We start from the raw sequence: 22,673 nt of genomic DNA on the forward strand, positions 1-22,673 counted from the left end.
GATGTTGCTATGTTGTTGGTAAGGTTTTCTGGGTAGTTGCTTACTAGGCAAATTAAAGAGCCTCAAACAACTTTTTTATGTTGTTGCAAGGGTGCTCTGGGCAGTTTATAAGGAGTTGCTATGTGGATGCTAGGGTGTTCTGGGTTGTCGCTTACTAGCCAAATTCAAGAACCTCAAACAACATTTCTATGTGGTTACTAGGGTGTTCTGAGTGGTTGCTAGGGAGTTGCTAGATGATGTTTAGGGTCTTCTTGGTTGTTGCTTACTAGACAAAGAGCCTCAAACAACATTTCTATGTGGTTGCTAGGGTGTTATGGATGGTTGCTAGGGTGTTCTGGGTTGTTGCTTACTGGTTCAAAAGAGCACACACTTGAGCCTCTTGACATTCATAAAAAAAGTGAAGCATTATTCATGCCAAAAAATGTCCAGTATGAGTTACATACTGATGGGTAAAACGTTCCTTCCTATATTATCTCACTGAATATGTCGTTCCTCTCGCAAACATTACATTTGATAGTTAAATCCACTGCTAATGCCACTTCATGTTGTTTTGCAGTATTTGAATACTTAGAAACTGATGTAATGGTGTATTTGCGTCCTTATGTGTGTGTCTTCGGGCATCTTCATTGCTTCTATTCAAATCTACATTTCCTCGGCCCCAGCCTTGCGTGGCCCCTGACAGCTGGGATCTCTCGGTGTCTGTTTTTGTTATGTGACAAAATGAGCATCTTTTTGTCATGGCTTAATAGCTCTCCCTCTTCGTACTTCTTTAAGGAATAGATGATGGTAATCAGCATTTCTGCTAGCGTGCTGTTGACAGAGGCATCCATCTGCAGTGAAGCATAGTCTGAGCATCTCCTTACAGATCATTCAGAAAGAGAGAGCGAGAGGGCAAGAGAGACAGCCGTGTGCCGCATCCACAGCTATGTAATTATTCTCATTATGTCAAATCACCGTGCCAGAACAATAACTGTGCTTTCATAAAAGGACCCCAAATATCCATCTGCTCTATGTAGGTGTACACAAGAGGTACATAAAGGAAAGAAGCAGAATTAAGTGACAATAGGAGACAAAAGCAAAACTATCGCCATGGTGAACCTGCTTAAATTGAGATAAACTTTAGAATTTGTGTGTTTGTGTTTTTTACTACTTTAAAAGCGACCTATTATGCCCCTTTTTACAATATATAATATAAGTCTCAGGTGTCCCCAGAATGTGTCTGTGAAGTTTCAGCTAAAAATACCCCCACAGATCATTTATTATATAATTTTGAAATTGCCTATTTTGAGTGGAAGCAGAAACACGCTGTTTTCGTGCATGTATCTTTAAATGCAAACAAGCTGCTGCTCCCTGTCCCCTTTTCCAGAATAGGGCTGTGCCTTTACAGCTCATTCCTCAGATACTCTGCTAAAAAACATCTGTATGATTTTCATGATATGTCACCTTTAAAGGAATATTCCAGGTCTAATAGTTCAGATTAATTGACAGCACTTAACTTCTGCAAATAATTTTATCTTGAGAAAACATGTGGAATACTATTACTGGCACTTACAAAAGAAGTGAATGGGGCCAATCAGGGCTAGTTCACCCAAAAAAATTAAAATCTGTCATCATTTACTCACTTTCCACTTGTTCCAAACCTGTATGAGTTTCTTCTGTTGAACAGAAAAGAAGATACTTTGAAGAATGTTGGTGACCAAACAGTTGTCGGTAGCCATTGAATTCCATTGTATTTTTTCCATACTATAGAAGTCAATGGCTACCAGCAATGGTTTGTTTACCAACATTCTTCAAATTATCTTCTTTTGTGCTCACTAGAAGAAAATAAACTCATACATTTCATGTTTGGAACAACTTGAGAGTAAGTAAATGATTACAGAATTTTTTCATTTTCAGGTTAACTGTCACTTTAAAAACATTAAAATAGTGTTTCAATAGTGTTGCCACAAGATGTAAACTATATGCATGTTAACATGATTGTGACTTGCAAAAAGCTGGTTCCAGTTCCAAAACAACTTCTAAATATTCAAAATTGATCACATTATTGAAGCAAAACAGGTTGCCTTCATGTTGACTTATGTTGGAGTACAAATGATAGGAAACCAAACTAGTGTTTTTTTTTTTTTTTTCAAACATACATATCACAGCAGCCATAAATGTAGAGGTGATCAAATAAAAGCTAAGCTTCTGCTTAAACAACCCAGGTAGTCTTTGAATAAATCAATCAGAGTTTGGAAGGACTGTCAGATTGTAAAGACGGAAAGATTTTGACCTCCTATGTGTGTGTGTGCTCATGTTAGCATGCGTAGACGTCAATAAGATTCTTCTGTTTATTTAAGGATTTACCAGTATCCTGTCTAAACAGAATCTCTTGTGCCTGATGTCCCCATTGATCTTCTCAACCACGATAAACATTGAATCCTCAAAGAGGTCCAATCCGATGTCAGCATGATGGACTGCTTTGCCTCCCAGGCAGAGCAGAACTCTTTCAGTAACAGTGTAATTTCTAAACCAGGCTGAGAGACAGTAATGCAAAACCCTCTCATACCAGTGCATTTCTTGGGGCTGCCGGGACGCTTGCCGTGCATCCCTAACTTGCATCCGAAGTTCTCCTCCCAGAACTCTGCAAACCAAACGTTCCGTCGATTGTTGGACAAGGAGCGGCTTTTGAAGTATCTGTCAAAGGCTAGAAATAAGTATGAAAGCATTGGAATTGGATTGAAATTGCAAAAGAAACATTCAATCAGAATTTATATATTAGAGGAACCTTTACCTTCTATGGATGCTCTTTTTGGAAGGATGGTAATAGCACCTTCTGCCACGCTTTCCTGCTGGACGACTGGAGATATTTTAGAGCCCCAGCTGTCCGATCCCACCCACAAGAAGTGACCGGTTTGGTTGTTGCGCTTTGCAGCATCCAAGACACGTCTGAAAGATGAGCAAACAAAATAGGCATCCACATGTAAGACAGTAAGGATAAAACCCAGGAACCTAAAAATGTCCTTCAAGCAGACCTGTTTGTTCTGATTTTCTGAGGTCAACAGTGTTCTGCTAGAACACTTAGAATTGGAAATTGGTCTGAAGTCATCAGTGTAATAGGCAAGCATCCAAAGGACATCATGTAATAGGCTTAGAAGGGCAATGGCTCTCGGGAATATGGGGATGTGATTTGATCTTGTGCTACAGGTACAAGAAATTCCATGCCAAAAATGACTGAAAAGTGTATCATGTTAAAATGAGTTCTCCAGGCCTTAGGCAGCACATTATAGGAAATAGCTGACTTCACCAGTTCTTGAGGTTTTCTCCTAAGACCAATACTTACAGCTTGACTGCATCATCTTCAATTTAACTCTGTGACAGTCGCAGGTAAATACTATCTGTGGTTTGTCCAAAATTGGTAGCTTTTCAGCAGATCTGACTTAAAGACCCTATGAAGTAAAAATTTAACTTCTTATGGGTGTTAGTGCATTTCCAATGCATTTATTAACTTCTAGACCACCTAAATGCAAGTCTACTTCTAAAAGTTTCCACATATTTTATATATTCTTTCCCAAGTAAAAGGACCAAATACACTACTGTTAAAAAGTTTGGGAATGGTAAGATTTTTAAATATATATATTTTTTTTCATAAGAAGTGTCTTCTGCTTACCAAGGCTGCATTTATTTGATCAAGTAAATCACATTTATTTGATACAGTAAAACAGTAATATTATTAAATAATACTACAAATGTAATTTATAATTTACTAAAATGTAATTTATTCCTGTGATGGCAAAGCAGAATTTCCAGCAGCCATTACTCATGATCCTTGAGAAATCACTTACTGGCTTAAAATTTTTGAATGGTAGTATATATTGAAGAATCATGTTGCGGTACAACTGCAGTACAACCAACCAAATACCCTGTAGAATGAGAATGTCCCACCACCTGCCACTGACTAGCAAGGCAAGTAGCAAATCATGGTTAATACTTGTGAGGTAACTAAAGCCTATTGACTTTAAAAAAAAAAAAAAAGGGAAAAAATAGAAAAAATATCAACTCAAATATTTGAGTAAGAACATTCGGCCACACTTTAATTTAAGATCCAGTTCTCACCATTAACTGACTGTTAACAACAAGTTTTGCCTCAATAAACTCATAATTACTGCTTATTAATAGTTAGTGAGGTAGTTGTGAAGTTTAGGTCTTGTGTGGGATTAAAGATGTAGAATATGGTCATGCAGAATATGTGCATTATAAGTACTAATTAACAGCCAATATGCATGCTAATAAGCAACAAGTTAATTGTAATTGTTAATTGTAGTAATTGATGCCTATACCAAGTGTTACCAAACATTCTTTTTATTTCTTATATCCATATATATATATACCAAAAATAGGAGCAAAGGAAATGTGTAAATTGCTCATAAAACCCTTCTTAGGCCTATTCTTTTTTCAGCATATTACCAGGACAGATTACCATTATTATTTATTAAATAAACATCTGTGAATAGGAGGAAGGAAAGACATCTATTGATAAAGACACCTGATATCATCTTCATTCGCAAACATGACGATGGCTCGAGCGTTGGGTGTCTCCAGTAGCCGCAGGATGATCTTGTCGAATTCTCCCAGTCTGGGCTCTCTGGGGATCTTCAGAGATTGAGCAATACACACACCGCCTGAGAGAAAGAAGACCAGGAAGTGACAGAAGAGAGAGAGAAAATGATAGAGAATAAGAGGAGGAAGAATGAATGATGCAGAGAGTGAGGAAAGGAAAACAAGATTGGATAATAGAAAAATAAAGGAAGAGATGGGATGAAAGGGAAGGAAAAGGAAAGGACAATTGGATGAGACAAATGAAATGAAAGGAAGGAAGGGATAAAAGGAAATGAACAGGAATAGAAAGGAAAGGAAAGGAAAGGAAAGGAAAGGAAAGGAAAGGAAAGGAAAATTGGATAAAGGAAAGGAAAGGAAAGGAAAGGAAAGGAAAGGAAAGGAAAGGAAAGGAAAGGAAAGGAAAGGAAAGGAAAGGAAAGGAAAGGAAAGGAAAGGAAAATTGGATAAAAATTGGGAAAAAAGAGGAAATGGAAAGGAAGGAATGAGAAAGAGAAAGGAAGTTAATTGGATAAAATAAATTAAATGAAGGGAGGAAAGGAAAGGATAAGTTAAAAAGGAGAATGCAAAAGGATAACAATAATATAAGAGGAAATAAAATGGAAGGAGGGAAGGAGTGAAAGGAAAAGGAAATGAAAAGGAAGTGGAAAGGAGATGAAAGAATAGGAAAAGAAAGAAATTAGATAAGAGGAAAAAAATGACAGGAAGAGATGGGACGAAAGAAAAGAAAAGGTGACAATGGAGACAAAAAAATGATGAACAGGGAAAAAAGGATGACAGAAAGGAAGATAATAGGATATTGTGAATGAAATTGAGTATGAAAGAAGAAGAGAGCGACAAAGAGAGAAAGAGAAAGACAGGACATGAGAAGGTCAGAAAGCACGGAAGGAAGGATGAAAACACAGGGGCGGCAACGGAAACTTATTCCATTATAAAACGGACAGGGACGCACATAGATTAGATACAGAGAGATCAGAAAACAACAAACAGATTCAGTGTTTTTCTCAGCGGAGTGAGGAAAGCGTGTTTAGATTCAAATGATATCTGATAGTGTCACCTTGCCTAAGGTGCCTGCGGGAACACGAGGTGATGTCAAACACGTCCCGGCTTATTTACTCGGCCTAATGCAATTCAGAAAGCGCACGACTCGAAATCCTTGAAAACCTTCGGCCATAGCGTCATATCCACCCAAATGTACACAACAGCAATTCGGTTTCCGCATTCAGAGATGCGGCAACAAAACTGTGACAAGTCATGTCGTCAAGATCTGATCAGGTCTTCAATACATCGCAGACAGTCTAACAGTCACACTAATGGAAGATTCGTGCTCGCTGTCTCTCACATATTTTATTTATTTATTCACCAGCAACATCATTTGCAGCAAGGAGCACTGATATGGAATCAGGCCACTGCACTGCGTAAAGTGTGGCTATAATAACCCTCCATCTTGTCTCTAAGCCCTCCATTACAGCATTAGCACTTCACGGGTTGTGTTAAACACTCTAGTACCCCTCCAAATAGGCTCTCTTGCCACTACAGTCCATTTAATGAACAGCTGTGGTGGCCCCATCCCGAGAGCAGCTCAGGAAGCCATCATGAAGCCCAATTCACCCAAAGACACCCAGTGATTATGCCAAATGGGTGTCCTTTCAAGGATAAGCGCCATCGTCATACTTTCCTTAATGGTGGCTGTTTGCCTTTGTCAGCAATTCAGTCATCATCATGTAATTGAAATGCTGTGCGGCGATAATGTCGACTGGCAGGGCATCTTCATGGGGCACACTTCAAGATGTCATGTCTGACTGAAGAATGAGGCTTATTTGGGGAAACAAGATGCAACCTCACAATCTTGCTGCTGCCCTTGGAGAAAACATCCATCTATTATGCAAACCTTGTCGTACGTAGGGTCGAGGGGATGCTGAATCTCTTCCTATTCCTTTCATCTCAACAAAAAAGGTACAAAAGCTGTCACTGGGGCAGTACGTTTTTTTTAAAGGTACTAATATATACACTCTTGGTACCTTCAAGGTACTAAAATGCACCCTTTAGGAGTAAATGAGGTACAACGATGTACCTTTTTAAAGGGTACTTCCCCAGTGACAGCTTTTGCACCTTTTTGTCTGAAAGCATATGGCCTGAGATGTTGGGATAGGCTCCAGCATTCTTGCAATACTATGTAGGACAAGGTTTTGAAAATGGATGGATGTTCTTTTTGCAAAGTGTAGGCAGGGAAACACCCTGGACAGATGGTCCAGATTCACCTATGCTGCATGTGTTTGGATTGTGGGACAAAACCTACATCAGGATAGGGAGAACATGGAAAGGCCACCTGGTTTAGCCATGGTAGAAACTGAAGTATTTGTTTAACCGGGACTTGAACCGGGGATATTTTGATTGTGAGGTGACAATGCTACCCACTGAACTAAATTGCTGCACACTGCTACCAAACAGCCCATTTTTATTTTAAATTTGCGACAGTTTCCCCAAACACTTTGCACAGGGGTTTGAAAAAACATTATAAATCACGAGGCCCCAAATATGATGGTCCCCTCCCAACATATAAAGGCAACGGCATATAGAAGGCCTATACTGTGTGAAAAAAGTAGCAAGATTTTATAAAGACAACAATGTCATTTTTTTAAAGTGTACCCAAAAGCCTGTTTCCTAAATTAAACCTCAGAACTTTACAAAATTAGGTAAGAAGAAATTAGGTACAGAAGCATGCAAACCTTTTTTTTTTTTTTATCCGTGCTTGTTTAAATCAGAGTGCGCACGCGTCTTTAATGCGGTGTTGTGCACTGTGACCAGTTGATGGGAAAAGTATTCTTAAAATGCATTAAAAATTCTGAATAATTTGTTATAAATAATTATTCCATGGTCTTTCTGAATACTGGATTCTGATTGGCTGGCAGGTATGCAGTAAAACCGTTTAATGCACAGGTAGTTCCAAGTCAGTTTAATCACCGTTCTATATTAATGTGCTGCTTTAATTGATGCACACTAACCAACACGCATCACTCGCGCACACACACACACACACACACACACACACACACACACAAAAGAGAGAGAGAGAGAGAAAGAGAGGTCAGAGATTGCTCATTGCGCTGCACACACACACAAACTTGTTGTCATCACTTCCCCGTGATTTTCATTAATAAAATAGCCTAGATACTAGATCGCTACATTATATTCCTCAGCAACGAGGTGGTAAAATCGCTGTTTTTGAAGTAATTGTTTGTACAGAGAGATGCGCAGATGCAACACACACACAGAGAGAGAGAGAGAGAGAGGTCAGAGATCGCTGATTGCGCTGCACACACACACAAACTTGCTGTCAACGGCTTCCCCGTGATTTTCATTAATAAATTAGCCTAGATACTAGATTGCTACATTATATTCCTCAGCAACGAGGTGGTAAAATCGCTGTTTTTGAAGTAATTGTTTGTACAGAGAGACGCGCAGATGCAGCACACAGGTACACACAACTGTCATCTCTCTCTCTCTCTCTCAAACAATCAATCGATAATTAATTGAAATACATGCTATAATTAATTCAAATAAATGTGGTCTTACCGCACTATTTCATCTCTGTGTATGATTTGAAGCGGGCAGAATGCTAGCGCTAACGAGTCGTAACTGACGAAAATAACTGTCATTTTTATCCTTCCGGTCAAATATTGCACTGTAAAGAGCAAAACTAGTTTTAACTTGTCTATAACTTGGCAAATGACCATGGAATAAGCGGGATAATCATCGGCTAGCCGTGCATTAAAGGATTTTAAATGTGCTTTGCCTCGAGTGGTTCTTTGCCTCCACGTCGTGCATTTAAAATCCTTATACACAACCACCCTATAATGATAAAAATCCACCCAGTGTTTTTTTTATCTCCTAAAATCATTACCCCTTTCTCAAATCAAGCCGTTCTCAGCTTCTTGTCTGCGTGACATCACACAGACCCAGGCCCTTCCCACGATTGTTGACACTAGCGTTTTACCTTAGACCCCCGTGTTAGCTGTCATCAGTCCGCCATTGTTTCAACACTGGAGCAGATGTAGTTAAGACCCTAAAGTATCATATCAACTTGTGGAAAATGGGCATCCATTTAAAACACCACCATGTCTTGTAGAGAAATGAAAACGGTTCATGTTTTGTTTTTTACCAATCATGATTTTTTTCATAGCCGATTCAGAGTTGTTGTTTTTTTTCCCTCTCCAAACAAAATTGGCCGATTACGATATCGGTTGCTGATTTTATTTTTGTTCATGTTTGTTGAAATTGTTTTTGTAAATTTGCTCTATAACAACTCGCGCACACACACACACACACACAGAGAGAGAGAGAGAGATCGCTGATTGCGCTGCACACACACACAAACTTGTTAAATGCTTCGCCCTGATTTTCATTAATAAAATAGCAGATCGTTACTACATTATATTCCCCAGCAACGATGGTAAAATCGCTGTTTTTGAAGTAATTGTTTGTACAGAGAGACACGCAGACACAGCAAGCAGGTACACACAACTGTCATCTCTCTCTCTCAAACGATCGATCGATAATTAATTGAAATACATGCTATAATTAATTCAAATAAATGTGGTCTTACCGCACTATTTCATCTCTGTGTATGATTTGAAGCTGGCAGAATGCTAGCGCTAACGTGCCGTAACTATAGACTGTAAACTGACGAAAATAACTCATTTTTACCCATTTGGTCAAATATTGTGCTGCAAAGAGCAATACTAGTTTTAACTTGTTTATAACTTGGCAAATGACCTCCGCTTCGTGCCGGGCGGTTCTTTGCCTCCACGTCGTGCATTTAAAATCCTTTAACGCACGGCTAGTCGTTGATTATCCCTTACTTATTCTCTGTATTTTGAAGTGCCCACGATAACAATATTGGGCATATTCATTATCGTGATATATCGCATTACCGAATACCGGCACATGTCTAGACAGCAACACAACTGAAACGTTCAAGGCCCAGAAAGGTAGTAAGGACATAATTAAAATAGTCCATGTGACATCAGTGGTTCAACCTTAATATTTATGCCGCTACGAGAATACTTTTTGTGTGCAAAGAAAACAAAAATAACGACTTCCGGTTAAACCACTAATGTCAGATGGACTACTTTAACAATGTCCTTACTACCTTTCTGGGCCTTGAACAATGTGGTAGTTCTGCTGCTGTCTATGCAGGGTCAGAAAGCTCTTGGATTTCATCACAAATATCTTAATTTGAGTTCCGAAGATGAACGAAGGTTTTATGGGTTTAGTAATTAATGACAGAATCTTAATTTTTGGGTGAACTAACCCTTTAAGACTTGTCTTAAAACCACAAAGGTAAAATCTGCCAATTTTATAATTATGAAAATTTTAAGCAGCGATCAGTTGATTATCCCTTACTTATTCTCTGTATTTTGAAGTGCCCACGATAACAATATTGGGCATATTCATTATCGTGATATATCGCATTACCGAATACCGGCACATGTCTAGACAGCAACACAACTGAAACGTTCAAGGCCCAGAAAGGTAGTAAGGACATAATTAAAATAGTCCATGTGACATCAGTGGTTCAACCATAATTTTACGAAGCTACGAGAATAATTCTGTGTGCAAAGAAAACAAAAAAAAAAAGACTTTATTCTCAATTTCTTCTCTTCCGTGCCAGTCTTTGATGCACATTCAAGAGAGTATCACGACATATGCGTAGCTTCATAAAATTAAGGTTGAAAAGCTCTAGGATTTCATCAAAACTATCTTCCAAAGATGAACAAAGGTTTTACAGGTTTAAGAGGTTTTTTAATATCGGACCGATAATGACTTATCAAAACAGGTTTCTCAAAACACGCCCCCAACTGTCATTGGTCAGCAAACAGATTGCTCCACCCCCAATCTCCCTCTATTGGTTGAGTTAATGTTGTTATGTTGACCTGGTCAGGATACTTGAACAAACAAGCAATGTTTTAAAAATGCCACAGAGACAAAGTCCACACCACAACTAAAATAACAACACAGAGAAACAATGTAACATTAGATCACACTCTTGGTGTAAACAGGGCTTTAGAAGGCAGCTCCCCATTTTGGCAGTAAGTTTTGTAACAGCACTTACATTTTTGTGCAGGTGATGAGTCAACTAAGTATAGTTCATCTGAAGTTCATAAACAAACACTGCTTTATCGTCACCATGTCGTTCACCTCTGAATCCGCTACACTCCAGGCTTCCCGCCACTTATAAAATATTCATACAGGCCGTGACACAAGAATCAGAGCACTCTGAATAGGTCGGCGACCACGTCTGGCAAGGAAGCTTATTTAAAGCTCCCGGTGTCAAATCCGCCCGAGGCATTAAGAGTTTGCAGTTGCATTAGTCACATCGTTGTGTGCGACAGTGGTACCACAATCGCAATCTCAAACAATTTAAGATTGTTTGCGGCATCAGCGCCTGCGGCATCTTGTCTATTGTCACTTGTTTGATAAAATAATCAGACAACAACACGATCTATATCTCACATCACTCAACAGTGGAGCGGCTAGTAAAATTGGGTCTAAGATGTCTGTTTCTTTAAGCCTGTGTTTGAGTTTTTAAAAAAAAAGAGCTGTGCAGGATCTAAATGCCAGATTTTGTGTTTCATGGTTCATAGTAATTAAAAAGGAAAATGGTTGTGCTTCATTTTAAAGGCAGGAGCTGAGAAGCATTCTGGATGATTAACATTACAATTTTTGATCATTTTCCCATCAAGCTTAATAGGCAACATAAATTAGCAGATTTTGCCAGCTGTGAGTTCAGTGCTTACAGTGAATTCAGCAGCTGCAGTGTGCACATACTACAAAAAGTGTTTCAGTTCAATGGAAAGACAGACAGACACGTCTTGCTGAAGATGGAGGCACAATTGTGTTCTCGAACTCGTACAAAAACTAGACTAAAGGTCAAGTTTCTGTGTTGCACAGGTAAAAGGTTTTCAGGTTAAACTTTGGCCTGCAGTAGTTTTTGTATGATTTCTGAGATTCAAATGTTTGAATTTTGTGTTCAGAATTTCTGAAAACTTGTCAAATTGATTTTTTTAAATCTCAGTATTTAAATCTAAATTTAAAAATGTAAAGTTTATTTTAAGTGCCCATATTATGGATTTTTTTTTTTAAAAACCTTTTATGCAGTGTGTAACACAGCTCTGAATGAAAGTGAATGAAAACATCCTGCAAAGTTTTAAATCTGAAAGTGCACCGTGTATAAAGTTATTATCTCTCAAAAGAAAGAGTCGACTCTGAATCATTGAAACTAGTTGTTTTTAATGTTGACGTCAACATGAAACATTACCATATTGCCCGACCACTTGTTGCTTGCGCAGACCCAGGAAAACTTGAACCCCCCTCCCTCAAACATTGACGCTGTGCTCTGCAATGTGAGGGTAAATCCTTTTTTTTTTTTTAACTGCCAAAGGACGAGGCTGTGAAGAATCAATGTTTAAAGTTAATTTTTACAGCAATACTACAGCAGTATAGTACCAATCTTGTGTTGTGTCCCCATCATTTTACTGAAGTCTGCTACAGTGTTTCCCAGAGACTGCTGCGTTGACGCCATAACATAATTACTGTAATTTCGAGATGACAGCACGTGACGTTCTACTCGGAACTGTTCACGTCCTCGGACTCGTAATTATACTTTTCTATGGCAACACTATCAACGCCTAAACAGAGCCTGCGGTGGTCAGGTGGTACAGCGGTCACATGGTACAAGTCGTAGCTCTCAGAAAACTCCCAGTTCACAAGTTGTAATTACGAGTTCTATGAGGACGTGAACGCTTTTTACAAGTTGGAATCACGTAATTACGGGAATTCCTATATGGCGTGAACACACCTTTACACTCTATGAGTGGTGAGGCTACCCCCGTGGAATATATATAGGTTCAAATTTACGGCTCTGCGCAAGTACCCCTGTCTGCAGTTTGCAGATCGAGGCGGGTCTGCATCTGGGGCGGGGCTGCACGTGTTGCCCCGCCCACACATCTTTTCATTGGTTGGTGGCAACGTAAGGGCATCCACGCCGTGCAGCCCCGCCCCACGTCTTTTCATTGGTCCGCAGACAAATGCTATTGACGTAATGGCGTCAACGCCACGATAAACAGGAAATGCAGTTGGAAACAATATTTATGAATTATACATTTTATATAAACAGCGAATCGGGTAATTACTTATACTTTGAGCATCAGTTTTAGAATCAAATGTTTTATCTTGTGCATATATAGCAGTATGCAATATAGAAAACAAGCCCTACTTTCATGCACCTTGTTTTACACTGAATGATTTTATTCATAGAAAAAAATCCTGACATATATACATACTTTGTATATTGTTAATATTAGTTTCTCTTATATTTCTTCTCCTGGTTAGTTTTGTCACGTCTTATTACTGTCCCCCTGTCTCACAGACAAGGCTTAAAACTAAAATGCACGTCTGTGCTTTTTTAACTAAAATAAATGTGCATTTTGTTACTGTCTGTGAAACCAGGCCTGTAATTCTTTTTAAGTGATTAATTTTGGGAAATCTATCCCTTCAATATCAATAACTTCACACTTCATATACAAGTCATGGACTGTGTTCCCTGAAACCCTTATGATTCTACACTGATCGGAGAAAACGCAGCCCATGTTATTTTTGAGATAAGGCCGTAAATTTACACGAGGCCTAAAAACTACTTCACATCTCCTTTCAACAACACACTAAGCGCAACTACATAATTAGGCATTTTAATTAAACAAACTAGACAAAAATCATAGCTTGTGTACTCATTATGCACTGTAAATTAACAATTTACACATAAGACGTAGCACGTGTACTCACCATATGAACACCGGAAATGAAAACATGCTTCAACGTCATTACGTCGTCATCATCGTCTTCTTCTGGGGATTTATTACCATCTTTTTAGGTGCATACCGCCAACCAATGAAAAGACTTGTGGGCGGGGCGACACGTGCAGCCCCGCCCCAGATCTGCAGGCTGCAGACAGGGGCTTCTCGCTCTGCGTGTTTGCTGCGTAAAACCATCAGTCGAATTTGCGCTGGTCTGAATGAAAATGCAAATTACTTCTTCGCCACTAGGTGCCGCTTTTGGAGTGGGAAAAATAGCTGTTTCCCTGGTAACAGCTGTACACAAAGCAGCACTGCGCTCACAAATGCTGCTTTATCAGACCAATCACCGCAGATTAGCGTCACGCAAATTAATCGATGAGCGAATCGTTTGGGAGTCGTTGAGCAAGTAAGGTAAAAATAAATGCACATTATAAGACAATAAAAGTGTTTTTTGACCATGCATGCATGTCAACATGTTGTTGGAGACTCCCAAAACCAAAATATGAACCTTTCATAACCCATAATAGGGGCACTTTAATCTGCCATATAAAAATACAAATTAATGTAAAAAATACATAAAAAACAGTTCTGTTTAGTTTAAAGTCAAATGTCTTTAATTTAAATGTACAAAATGCAAAACTATAAAATACACCACAAAATAGTAAAATGTTAAAAATGACGTGTCTAAAATTCAATTTCAACAAATTTCTAGTTCATATCATTCACTAAAGCCAAGGTCAAATTTACCATTGTTTGGTGAATATTTGCTGGCAAAATCCAGTAATTTCAATAGAAATCCAGGCAATCACAAATTTTGTGAGGGTGACAGATTGCCACACATAGCTTTCGCAATGGGTTCAAGGGTTTGGGCTTGGCTTGGCTTTAAGGGCTTGGTTTATTTTTTTAATTATTTATTAATTTTTTTGCCTGTGAGATTTTGCCAAAATTTTGCTAATGTGTCCACAGCTCATTTTTGGCATTTTTATAGCCCCATATTCTCTCAGAGTTCATTTTATTTATTTGATGCCCAATTAAATATCCAATACCAAACGACTGATCTATCATTACTGTTATTAGAAATCTTGAATATAACCAATATGGTACCGATATATTTTGCATCCCTTAAGGTGATGATACACGGAGCAACTTTTTGAGCAATGTGAGACACAGGGCCCACGACCGATCTAAAGCATTCAGACAGAAATTTGTTGCCCATTCTCAATGGGAAAGTGCCCAAGCAACATCGCTCGGCAACATTGCTCAAAAAGTTGCCCCATGTATCATTACATTTACAGAAAATGCAGTATTTTTTCTGTTTTGCATAATAAAACCTCTTAACACGAAGTTACATTAAGTTCTGCTTTCAGACTGACAAATCTGCTAAAGATGAAACTTTTTAATGGGCAAAAGTTTCCCTTCATATCACAAATAACGCAGCTAAAAGACATTAGGCAGCCTTTAAAATATTAATACAATCAATGCCAAGTACATTTTGAAAATAAATCCCACACTGAAGCCTTCAGACATCACAGCCAAATTTTCTTTTCCACTGTTTACTGTTCATTTCATACAGCCTTTCAATATTTTGGCAGAAGCCAGCCTGGTTCTGCTATCACACAGCAGAACAATCTCACCTTTTTCCTCAGACACGAGCACAGCCAGCGTCGCACAAAAAGTGCGCTGAGCGTGGGAGCGAGGGCTTTTGTGTTTCACACGCAAACCGTGGCAGCCATTAGCGGTGCGGCGTGCTTAAGCCGCCACAAATGCATACCACACTGTGCATGCGATGAAATGTTTGAAACCGGAACAAAAGCTTCTGTAGGAAGAGATACACTCACATCTGTACAAAACACTGTATGTTATACCTAATGACTGCAGTCACAGTCGAGATAATTAGCACAGAAAAAAAGTTCTGTGCTAATGCGTATAAAAGTCAGTTAAAAAGGTTTTCGGCTTTGTCACTGTGCTCTGTTCCTAAATCTGGTGAGCTGCCTCATTAAGTACCATAAATACACTGTTTCAATAGGTAGGCAATTCGTAAATATGCGAAGCTGAAAAACATTTTTATAGTATTTACTAAAGGAAAATTTGTTAAGATCTTAGAAATGAACATGTTTGTATTCATGTTGGTTTCATGTGTTTTTAAAAAAAGCATTACATTTAAAAAAAAACAAAAAACATATTACATTTTAAATTTAATGACTCTAAGAATGTCCTGTAGTGTAAGCACATTTTCCTTAAATACCTTACTGTACATATCTTTTTTTTCTTCCAATGTATTTTTAAATAAATATCATGATTTAATCATTAAAAAAGATATCAAAGTTTTTGGGGTTATTTTGAGCAAAAAGTTTTGGTCAAGGTTAAGTTTCTGTTTTTCACAGATAAAAACTTTCAAATGTTTGAATTTAGTGTTCTGAAATTCTTCCCATCAGAAAATTTGAAACTGTAATATTTTTATATCTGTATGTTTAAAACGAACAAACAAATAAACAAAAAATAAATAAATAAATAAGTAAACCATTTAAAAATATGATTAAATACTGTTATTATTAATAATTGTATAATTATTTATTTATTTATTTTTCACAAATATTAACTTTTTTGGGTCACACCACATGACATTTTACAAACTTGTATCATTATATTTATGATATCAGGACAGTTGTAACACTTTTGACTTTATGAAAAAACAACATTAAAACATTAAAAATAATAAAAAATATATATGCAGAAATCAACATTAATCAAGAATAATTGTAAAGTGTTACTTAAATATTTTCATTTAAAAACATACTATTTTGCCCCAAATTTGTGTGCACTATACTGAATATTGTACTACTATTTATTAAACTATTGCATTTTTCTTCTCATATTACTTTTATGAATCAGTTGTATAGTGTCTCAAATCATTATACGTTTCATTTATGAAACTGCCTTAGAAGACAACAGGCTATGTAGGGTTTGAATCCCTACACCTGTTATATAAAAGGTCAATATGAATTATGGAAATTAATAGTAAAAGGTTAAAGATTCCTCTTTATTAGGAGTAACAGCCTACATCTACTTCAGCTCATTTATAACTACCAAAATCACTGGAGCAGTAATTACAGTAAAACTCTATTTCAAACTTTTTCAGGTAGGAAGTTGCAAGGTTTATCGCCATTTAACGTGCAGTGTCGTCTGGGGGAGGCTGATCCGTCCTTTGAAGAGAAACAGCAGTGGGTTTGTACTGTAGACAAAGACACATCTCTGCCCGCTCACGTCTAAGATCAACCTTTCCACAGTTAATTGCTGTAGAAAGACACTTTGGGACCGGAGGAGAGGGGCTTCCGTGCTATAAATGAATCTCTGCCACATCACACTGCATTAAGCAGAGGATGCTGACCGTATTCATTTGTAACAAGCCTGAAAATGCCATGGCAATCAGTTCAAAAAAATTTGAAATAACTGTTCGAAGATCCCTGCAAGTTTAATATCAACAACAATGGACAGAGATCTTAATTTGACTTATGTCATTTAAGTATTAATTAATGTTGTTGAGTAATACAGTATTTTGTAATTAATTTCAGCTACAAATGACTGAGAATGTAAATGAACTCTCTACTTACATAATCAAGAGTAAAATGTTGTTTATCCATGTAATTTTCATTTCAGTTCGTAAAGGGCTTGATTGACAGGCAATCTGACCAATCATAACATGGAATCTGCCATCTTGTCCGACAAACAAATCAGACAGGAGATTAGATTAACTTCAAACTTAAACTTGAAAACTGGTGTGTATTGATGTCTTTCCGTGGTTGAAATAAAATACGTTCTTCTGATGTTCATTCATGTTTATTTCGTGCTTTAAGTAAATATGAAACTCAATGGGAAAGTGCCCAAGCAACATCGCTCGGCAACATTGCTCAAAAAGTTGCCCCATGTATCATTACATTTACAGAAAATGCAGTATTTTTTCTGTTTTGCATAATAAAACCTCTTAACACGAAGTTACATTAAGTTCTGCTTTCAGACTGACAAATCTGCTAAAGATGAAACTTTTTAATGGGCAAAAGTTTCCCTTCATATCACAAATAACGCAGCTAAAAGACATTAGGCAGCCTTTAAAATATTAATACAATCAATGCCAAGTACATTTTGAAAATAAATCCCACACTGAAGCCTTCAGACATCACAGCCAAATTTTCTTTTCCACTGTTTACTGTTCATTTCATACAGCCTTTCAATATTTTGGCAGAAGCCAGCCTGGTTCTGCTATCACACAGCAGAACAATCTCACCTTTTTCCTCAGACACGAGCACAGCCAGCGTCGCACAAAAAGTGCGCTGAGCGTGGGAGCGAGGGCTTTTGTGTTTCACACGCAAACCGTGGCAGCCATTAGCGGTGCGGCGTGCTTAAGCCGCCACAAATGCATACCACACTGTGCATGCGATGAAATGTTTGAAACCGGAACAAAAGCTTCTGTAGGAAGAGATACACTCACATCTGTACAAAACACTGTATGTTATACCTAATGACTGCAGTCACAGTCGAGATAATTAGCACAGAAAAAAAGTTCTGTGCTAATGCGTATAAAAGTCAGTTAAAAAGGTTTTCGGCTTTGTCACTGTGCTCTGTTCCTAAATCTGGTGAGCTGCCTCATTAAGTACCATAAATACACTGTTTCAATAGGTAGGCAATTCGTAAATATGCGAAGCTGAAAAACATTTTTATAGTATTTACTAAAGGAAAATTTGTTAAGATCTTAGAAATGAACATGTTTGTATTCATGTTGGTTTCATGTGTTTTTAAAAAAAGCATTACATTTAAAAAAAAACAAAAAACATATTACATTTTAAATTTAATGACTCTAAGAATGTCCTGTAGTGTAAGCACATTTTCCTTAAATACCTTACTGTACATATCTTTTTTTTCTTCCAATGTATTTTTAAATAAATATCATGATTTAATCATTAAAAAAGATATCAAAGTTTTTGGGGTTATTTTGAGCAAAAAGTTTTGGTCAAGGTTAAGTTTCTGTTTTTCACAGATAAAAACTTTCAAATGTTTGAATTTAGTGTTCTGAAATTCTTCCCATCAGAAAATTTGAAACTGTAATATTTTTATATCTGTATGTTTAAAACGAACAAACAAATAAACAAAAAATAAATAAATAAATAAGTAAACCATTTAAAAATATGATTAAATACTGTTATTATTAATAATTGTATAATTATTTATTTATTTATTTTTCACAAATATTAACTTTTTTGGGTCACACCACATGACATTTTACAAACTTGTATCATTATATTTATGATATCAGGACAGTTGTAACACTTTTGACTTTATGAAAAAACAACATTAAAACATTAAAAATAATAAAAAATATATATGCAGAAATCAACATTAATCAAGAATAATTGTAAAGTGTTACTTAAATATTTTCATTTAAAAACATACTATTTTGCCCCAAATTTGTGTGCACTATACTGAATATTGTACTACTATTTATTAAACTATTGCATTTTTCTTCTCATATTACTTTTATGAATCAGTTGTATAGTGTCTCAAATCATTATACGTTTCATTTATGAAACTGCCTTAGAAGACAACAGGCTATGTAGGGTTTGAATCCCTACACCTGTTATATAAAAGGTCAATATGAATTATGGAAATTAATAGTAAAAGGTTAAAGATTCCTCTTTATTAGGAGTAACAGCCTACATCTACTTCAGCTCATTTATAACTACCAAAATCACTGGAGCAGTAATTACAGTAAAACTCTATTTCAAACTTTTTCAGGTAGGAAGTTGCAAGGTTTATCGCCATTTAACGTGCAGTGTCGTCTGGGGGAGGCTGATCCGTCCTTTGAAGAGAAACAGCAGTGGGTTTGTACTGTAGACAAAGACACATCTCTGCCCGCTCACGTCTAAGATCAACCTTTCCACAGTTAATTGCTGTAGAAAGACACTTTGGGACCGGAGGAGAGGGGCTTCCGTGCTATAAATGAATCTCTGCCACATCACACTGCATTAAGCAGAGGATGCTGACCGTATTCATTTGTAACAAGCCTGAAAATGCCATGGCAATCAGTTCAAAAAAATTTGAAATAACTGTTCGAAGATCCCTGCAAGTTTAATATCAACAACAATGGACAGAGATCTTAATTTGACTTATGTCATTTAAGTATTAATTAATGTTGTTGAGTAATACAGTATTTTGTAATTAATTTCAGCTACAAATGACTGAGAATGTAAATGAACTCTCTACTTACATAATCAAGAGTAAAATGTTGTTTATCCATGTAATTTTCATTTCAGTTCGTAAAGGGCTTGATTGACAGGCAATCTGACCAATCATAACATGGAATCTGCCATCTTGTCCGACAAACAAATCAGACAGGAGATTAGATTAACTTCAAACTTAAACTTGAAAACTGGTGTGTATTGATGTCTTTCCGTGGTTGAAATAAAATACGTTCTTCTGATGTTCATTCATGTTTATTTCGTGCTTTAAGTAAATATGAAAAGACGATTCGGTTCACACACCGCTTGAACTGAGGCAATACAATGATCTCTCACAACACATTAAAGAGCCACAAAACGTTATTTATTGTTTGAATTTCTTTAAAAAAATGACAAAATTTGAAAGCTGAGACCTTGTTTCACACCGGAAGTAACCTGCTCTGTTTTGTTTGTCGGCACGTTGTCAGTTTACTCTTTGCTCCACAATGTATTTTTCACTGTGTGAGAACATGGGGATGATTTGACCAATCATAAAGCCAAATCTGCCATTTTGTCCGACAAACAAACCAGACTGGAGAGTAGATTGACGTCAGTGGACTTGAACTTAAAAAAAATTTGTGTACTGTGTACTGACGTCTTTCCAGGTTGAAACAACATACCTTCTGATGTTCACTCATGTTTATTTCGTGCTATAACTAGTAAATATGAAAAGATGATCGGTTCACGTGCCACTTGAGGCACTACAGCGATCTGTCACGACACATTAAAGAGCCACAAAACGCTATTTATTGTTTGGGTTTTTGTGAAAAGGGTCAATTAACAAACTTTCTAATGTACCTTCAAAGTTAAATACACTGAACAAAATTATAAACGCAACACTTTTGTTTTTGCCCCCATTTTTCGTGAGCTGAACTCAAAGATCTAAGACTTTTTCTATGTACACAAAAGGCCTATTTCTCTCAAATATTGTTCACAAATCTGTCTAAATCTGTGTTAGTGAGCACTTCTCCTTTGCCGAGATAATCCATCCACCTCACAGGTGTGGCATATCAAGATGCTGATTAGACGCTGTCGTATACGCCGATCCAGAGAATCCCAAACATGCTCAATAGGTGACATGTCCGGTGAGTATGCTGGCCATGCAAGAACTGGGATGTTTTCAACTTCCAGGAATTATCATGCTGCAACATGAGGTGATGGTCGTGGATGAATGGCACAACAATGGGCCTCAGGATCTCGTCACGGTATCTCTGTGCATTCAAAATGCCATCAATAAAATGCACCTGTGTTCGTTGTCCATAACATACGCCTGCCCATAGCAAAAACAAAAGTGTTGCATTTATAATTTTGTTCAGTGTAGTAATATATTTGGTTATCAGTTTTCATAAACACTGTAAGAAATGTTGAAGTACTATTTCTGTCTTTATACTTTTTAAAATGTCATATTTATTTCAATGTGTTACTGTTTCTTTTGTAATTATTTGAGAATTCAATTATCAATTTTTGAGTGAAAACTGTTTCAAAGTAAATCCTACACGATTTTATTTCACTGTAGCACACTTTCATCTAATATTAAGTAAATGTATTGCTTCTGTACTTTTAATTTCAGTGAAAAATCCTTGCAATTTTCAAGTAACTGTCACTATGTACACAATGTAAATAGTAAAGTATTGGTCAATATTAAAAATTCACAACACTTTATGATGAACTGTTGTTCAAGAATAGTATTTCTGTAATTTGAGCAACAACTGACTAAGATTTCAAATAATATTCTCTACTTATACTGTATATTCATAGTAAAAAGTTGATTTATCAGTATTCATATAGTACATAATGTCAAATTGTCATTCAAAGTGTTAAAATGTTAAATTAACTATCACCAATAACAGATGCAATAGTAAAATGCTGGTCAGTATCAAATCCATAACACTTTATGATTAATTAATATTTCTGTAATTTTAGCAACAGCTGATTGAGATTTCAAATAAGTCTCTGCTTACATACTAAATAGTAAAAAGTTTATTAATATTTATACAGCACATGATTTTGAATTGCTATTCAAAGTGAATATTCTGTACTTCAAAATGTAAAATAACTGCCTCACCTTGCATACTGCATAATAAAATGTGGATTAGTATATGTTTAATATTTATAGCACATTACAGTAATGCATAGATTCAACACAGAGAATAATTAATTAATGATTGTGTCCAGTGTCGTGTTCTGCTATTACTGTACATGCATCCTCTAGCGAACAAGTACAACCGAATCATAAGCTTCCAGATGCCAAACATTAAGATTGAGGATCAGAACAGCCTTAAGGATCAGCTCGTCTTTGCATTCACTGCGTCTGGTGATCTCCTTTGAGAGCCGTGCACGGCTTTCTTAACATTAGGGAAAAATAAGAGGACACAATTCGTTCCCATTACACGTCCCAGAGGACACGAGTGGGTGCGGAGACAATTTTCACCCAGGATGGGGTGTTTGCATAGCATTAGATTGACAGAAAATGCTTTCATGTGGTTAATGCACAGCGATCTGCTCTTGACTGGTGTTAATGTCTTTTTTGAAGGCTTTGAGAGTTTGGATACATAACTAGTGCATTTAATATAATCCACAGTGACAATTCAAACACATGCCATGGACACATTTTTAAATATCCAATGTTATACCAACCCAGCGGTTTAAATAGATGCAATAAATATTGATATTTTAAAGGCGCGTTCCCTCTCGCTTACTGCTCGCACATTTGCATTCAAATTAGATTACCTAACTTGAAGAAAAAAAATGGGGAAAGAGCTGTAGATAGTGATTTGAAAGAAGCTCTGCTGCTGAATGTCTCGGTTATGTATGGTAACCCTCGTTCACTGAAGGAGGGAACGGAGACGTCACGTCGGATGACCGACGAATTGGGATCTCGCTTAGAGGGACCAATCTACTTCGAATGTAAACTAAACAAGCCAATGCACATTGGCATGCGATTATTGCATCC

The 22,673-nt window shown here is 37.0% G+C and overlaps 1 protein-coding gene across 2 annotated transcripts in view; it reads right to left on the minus strand.

The window, feature by feature from the left end:
- The window catches only part of grm8b (glutamate receptor, metabotropic 8b), a 219,130-nt gene that overhangs the window by 80,134 nt on the left and 116,323 nt on the right, over window positions 1-22,673 (minus strand). For both annotated transcript variants that reach the window (XR_001630917.1, XM_016448445.1), the window contains 3 exons: window positions 4,526-4,661; window positions 2,774-2,928; window positions 2,549-2,686 (listed from right to left, as the gene is read on the minus strand). Coding sequence is in view for 1 of the 2 variants with exons in the window: in XM_016448445.1 (XP_016303931.1) it covers window positions 2,549-2,686; window positions 2,774-2,928; window positions 4,526-4,661 (429 nt within the window). In the remaining variant the exon portion in view is untranslated. The remainder of the gene's footprint in view (window positions 1-2,548; window positions 2,687-2,773; window positions 2,929-4,525; window positions 4,662-22,673) is intronic.

The sequence above is a fragment of the Sinocyclocheilus anshuiensis genome, unplaced genomic scaffold (assembly GCF_001515605.1).
Source record: "Sinocyclocheilus anshuiensis isolate Anshui unplaced genomic scaffold, SAMN03320099.WGS_v1.1 scaffold387, whole genome shotgun sequence".
NCBI lineage: Eukaryota > Metazoa > Chordata > Actinopteri > Cypriniformes > Cyprinidae > Sinocyclocheilus > Sinocyclocheilus anshuiensis.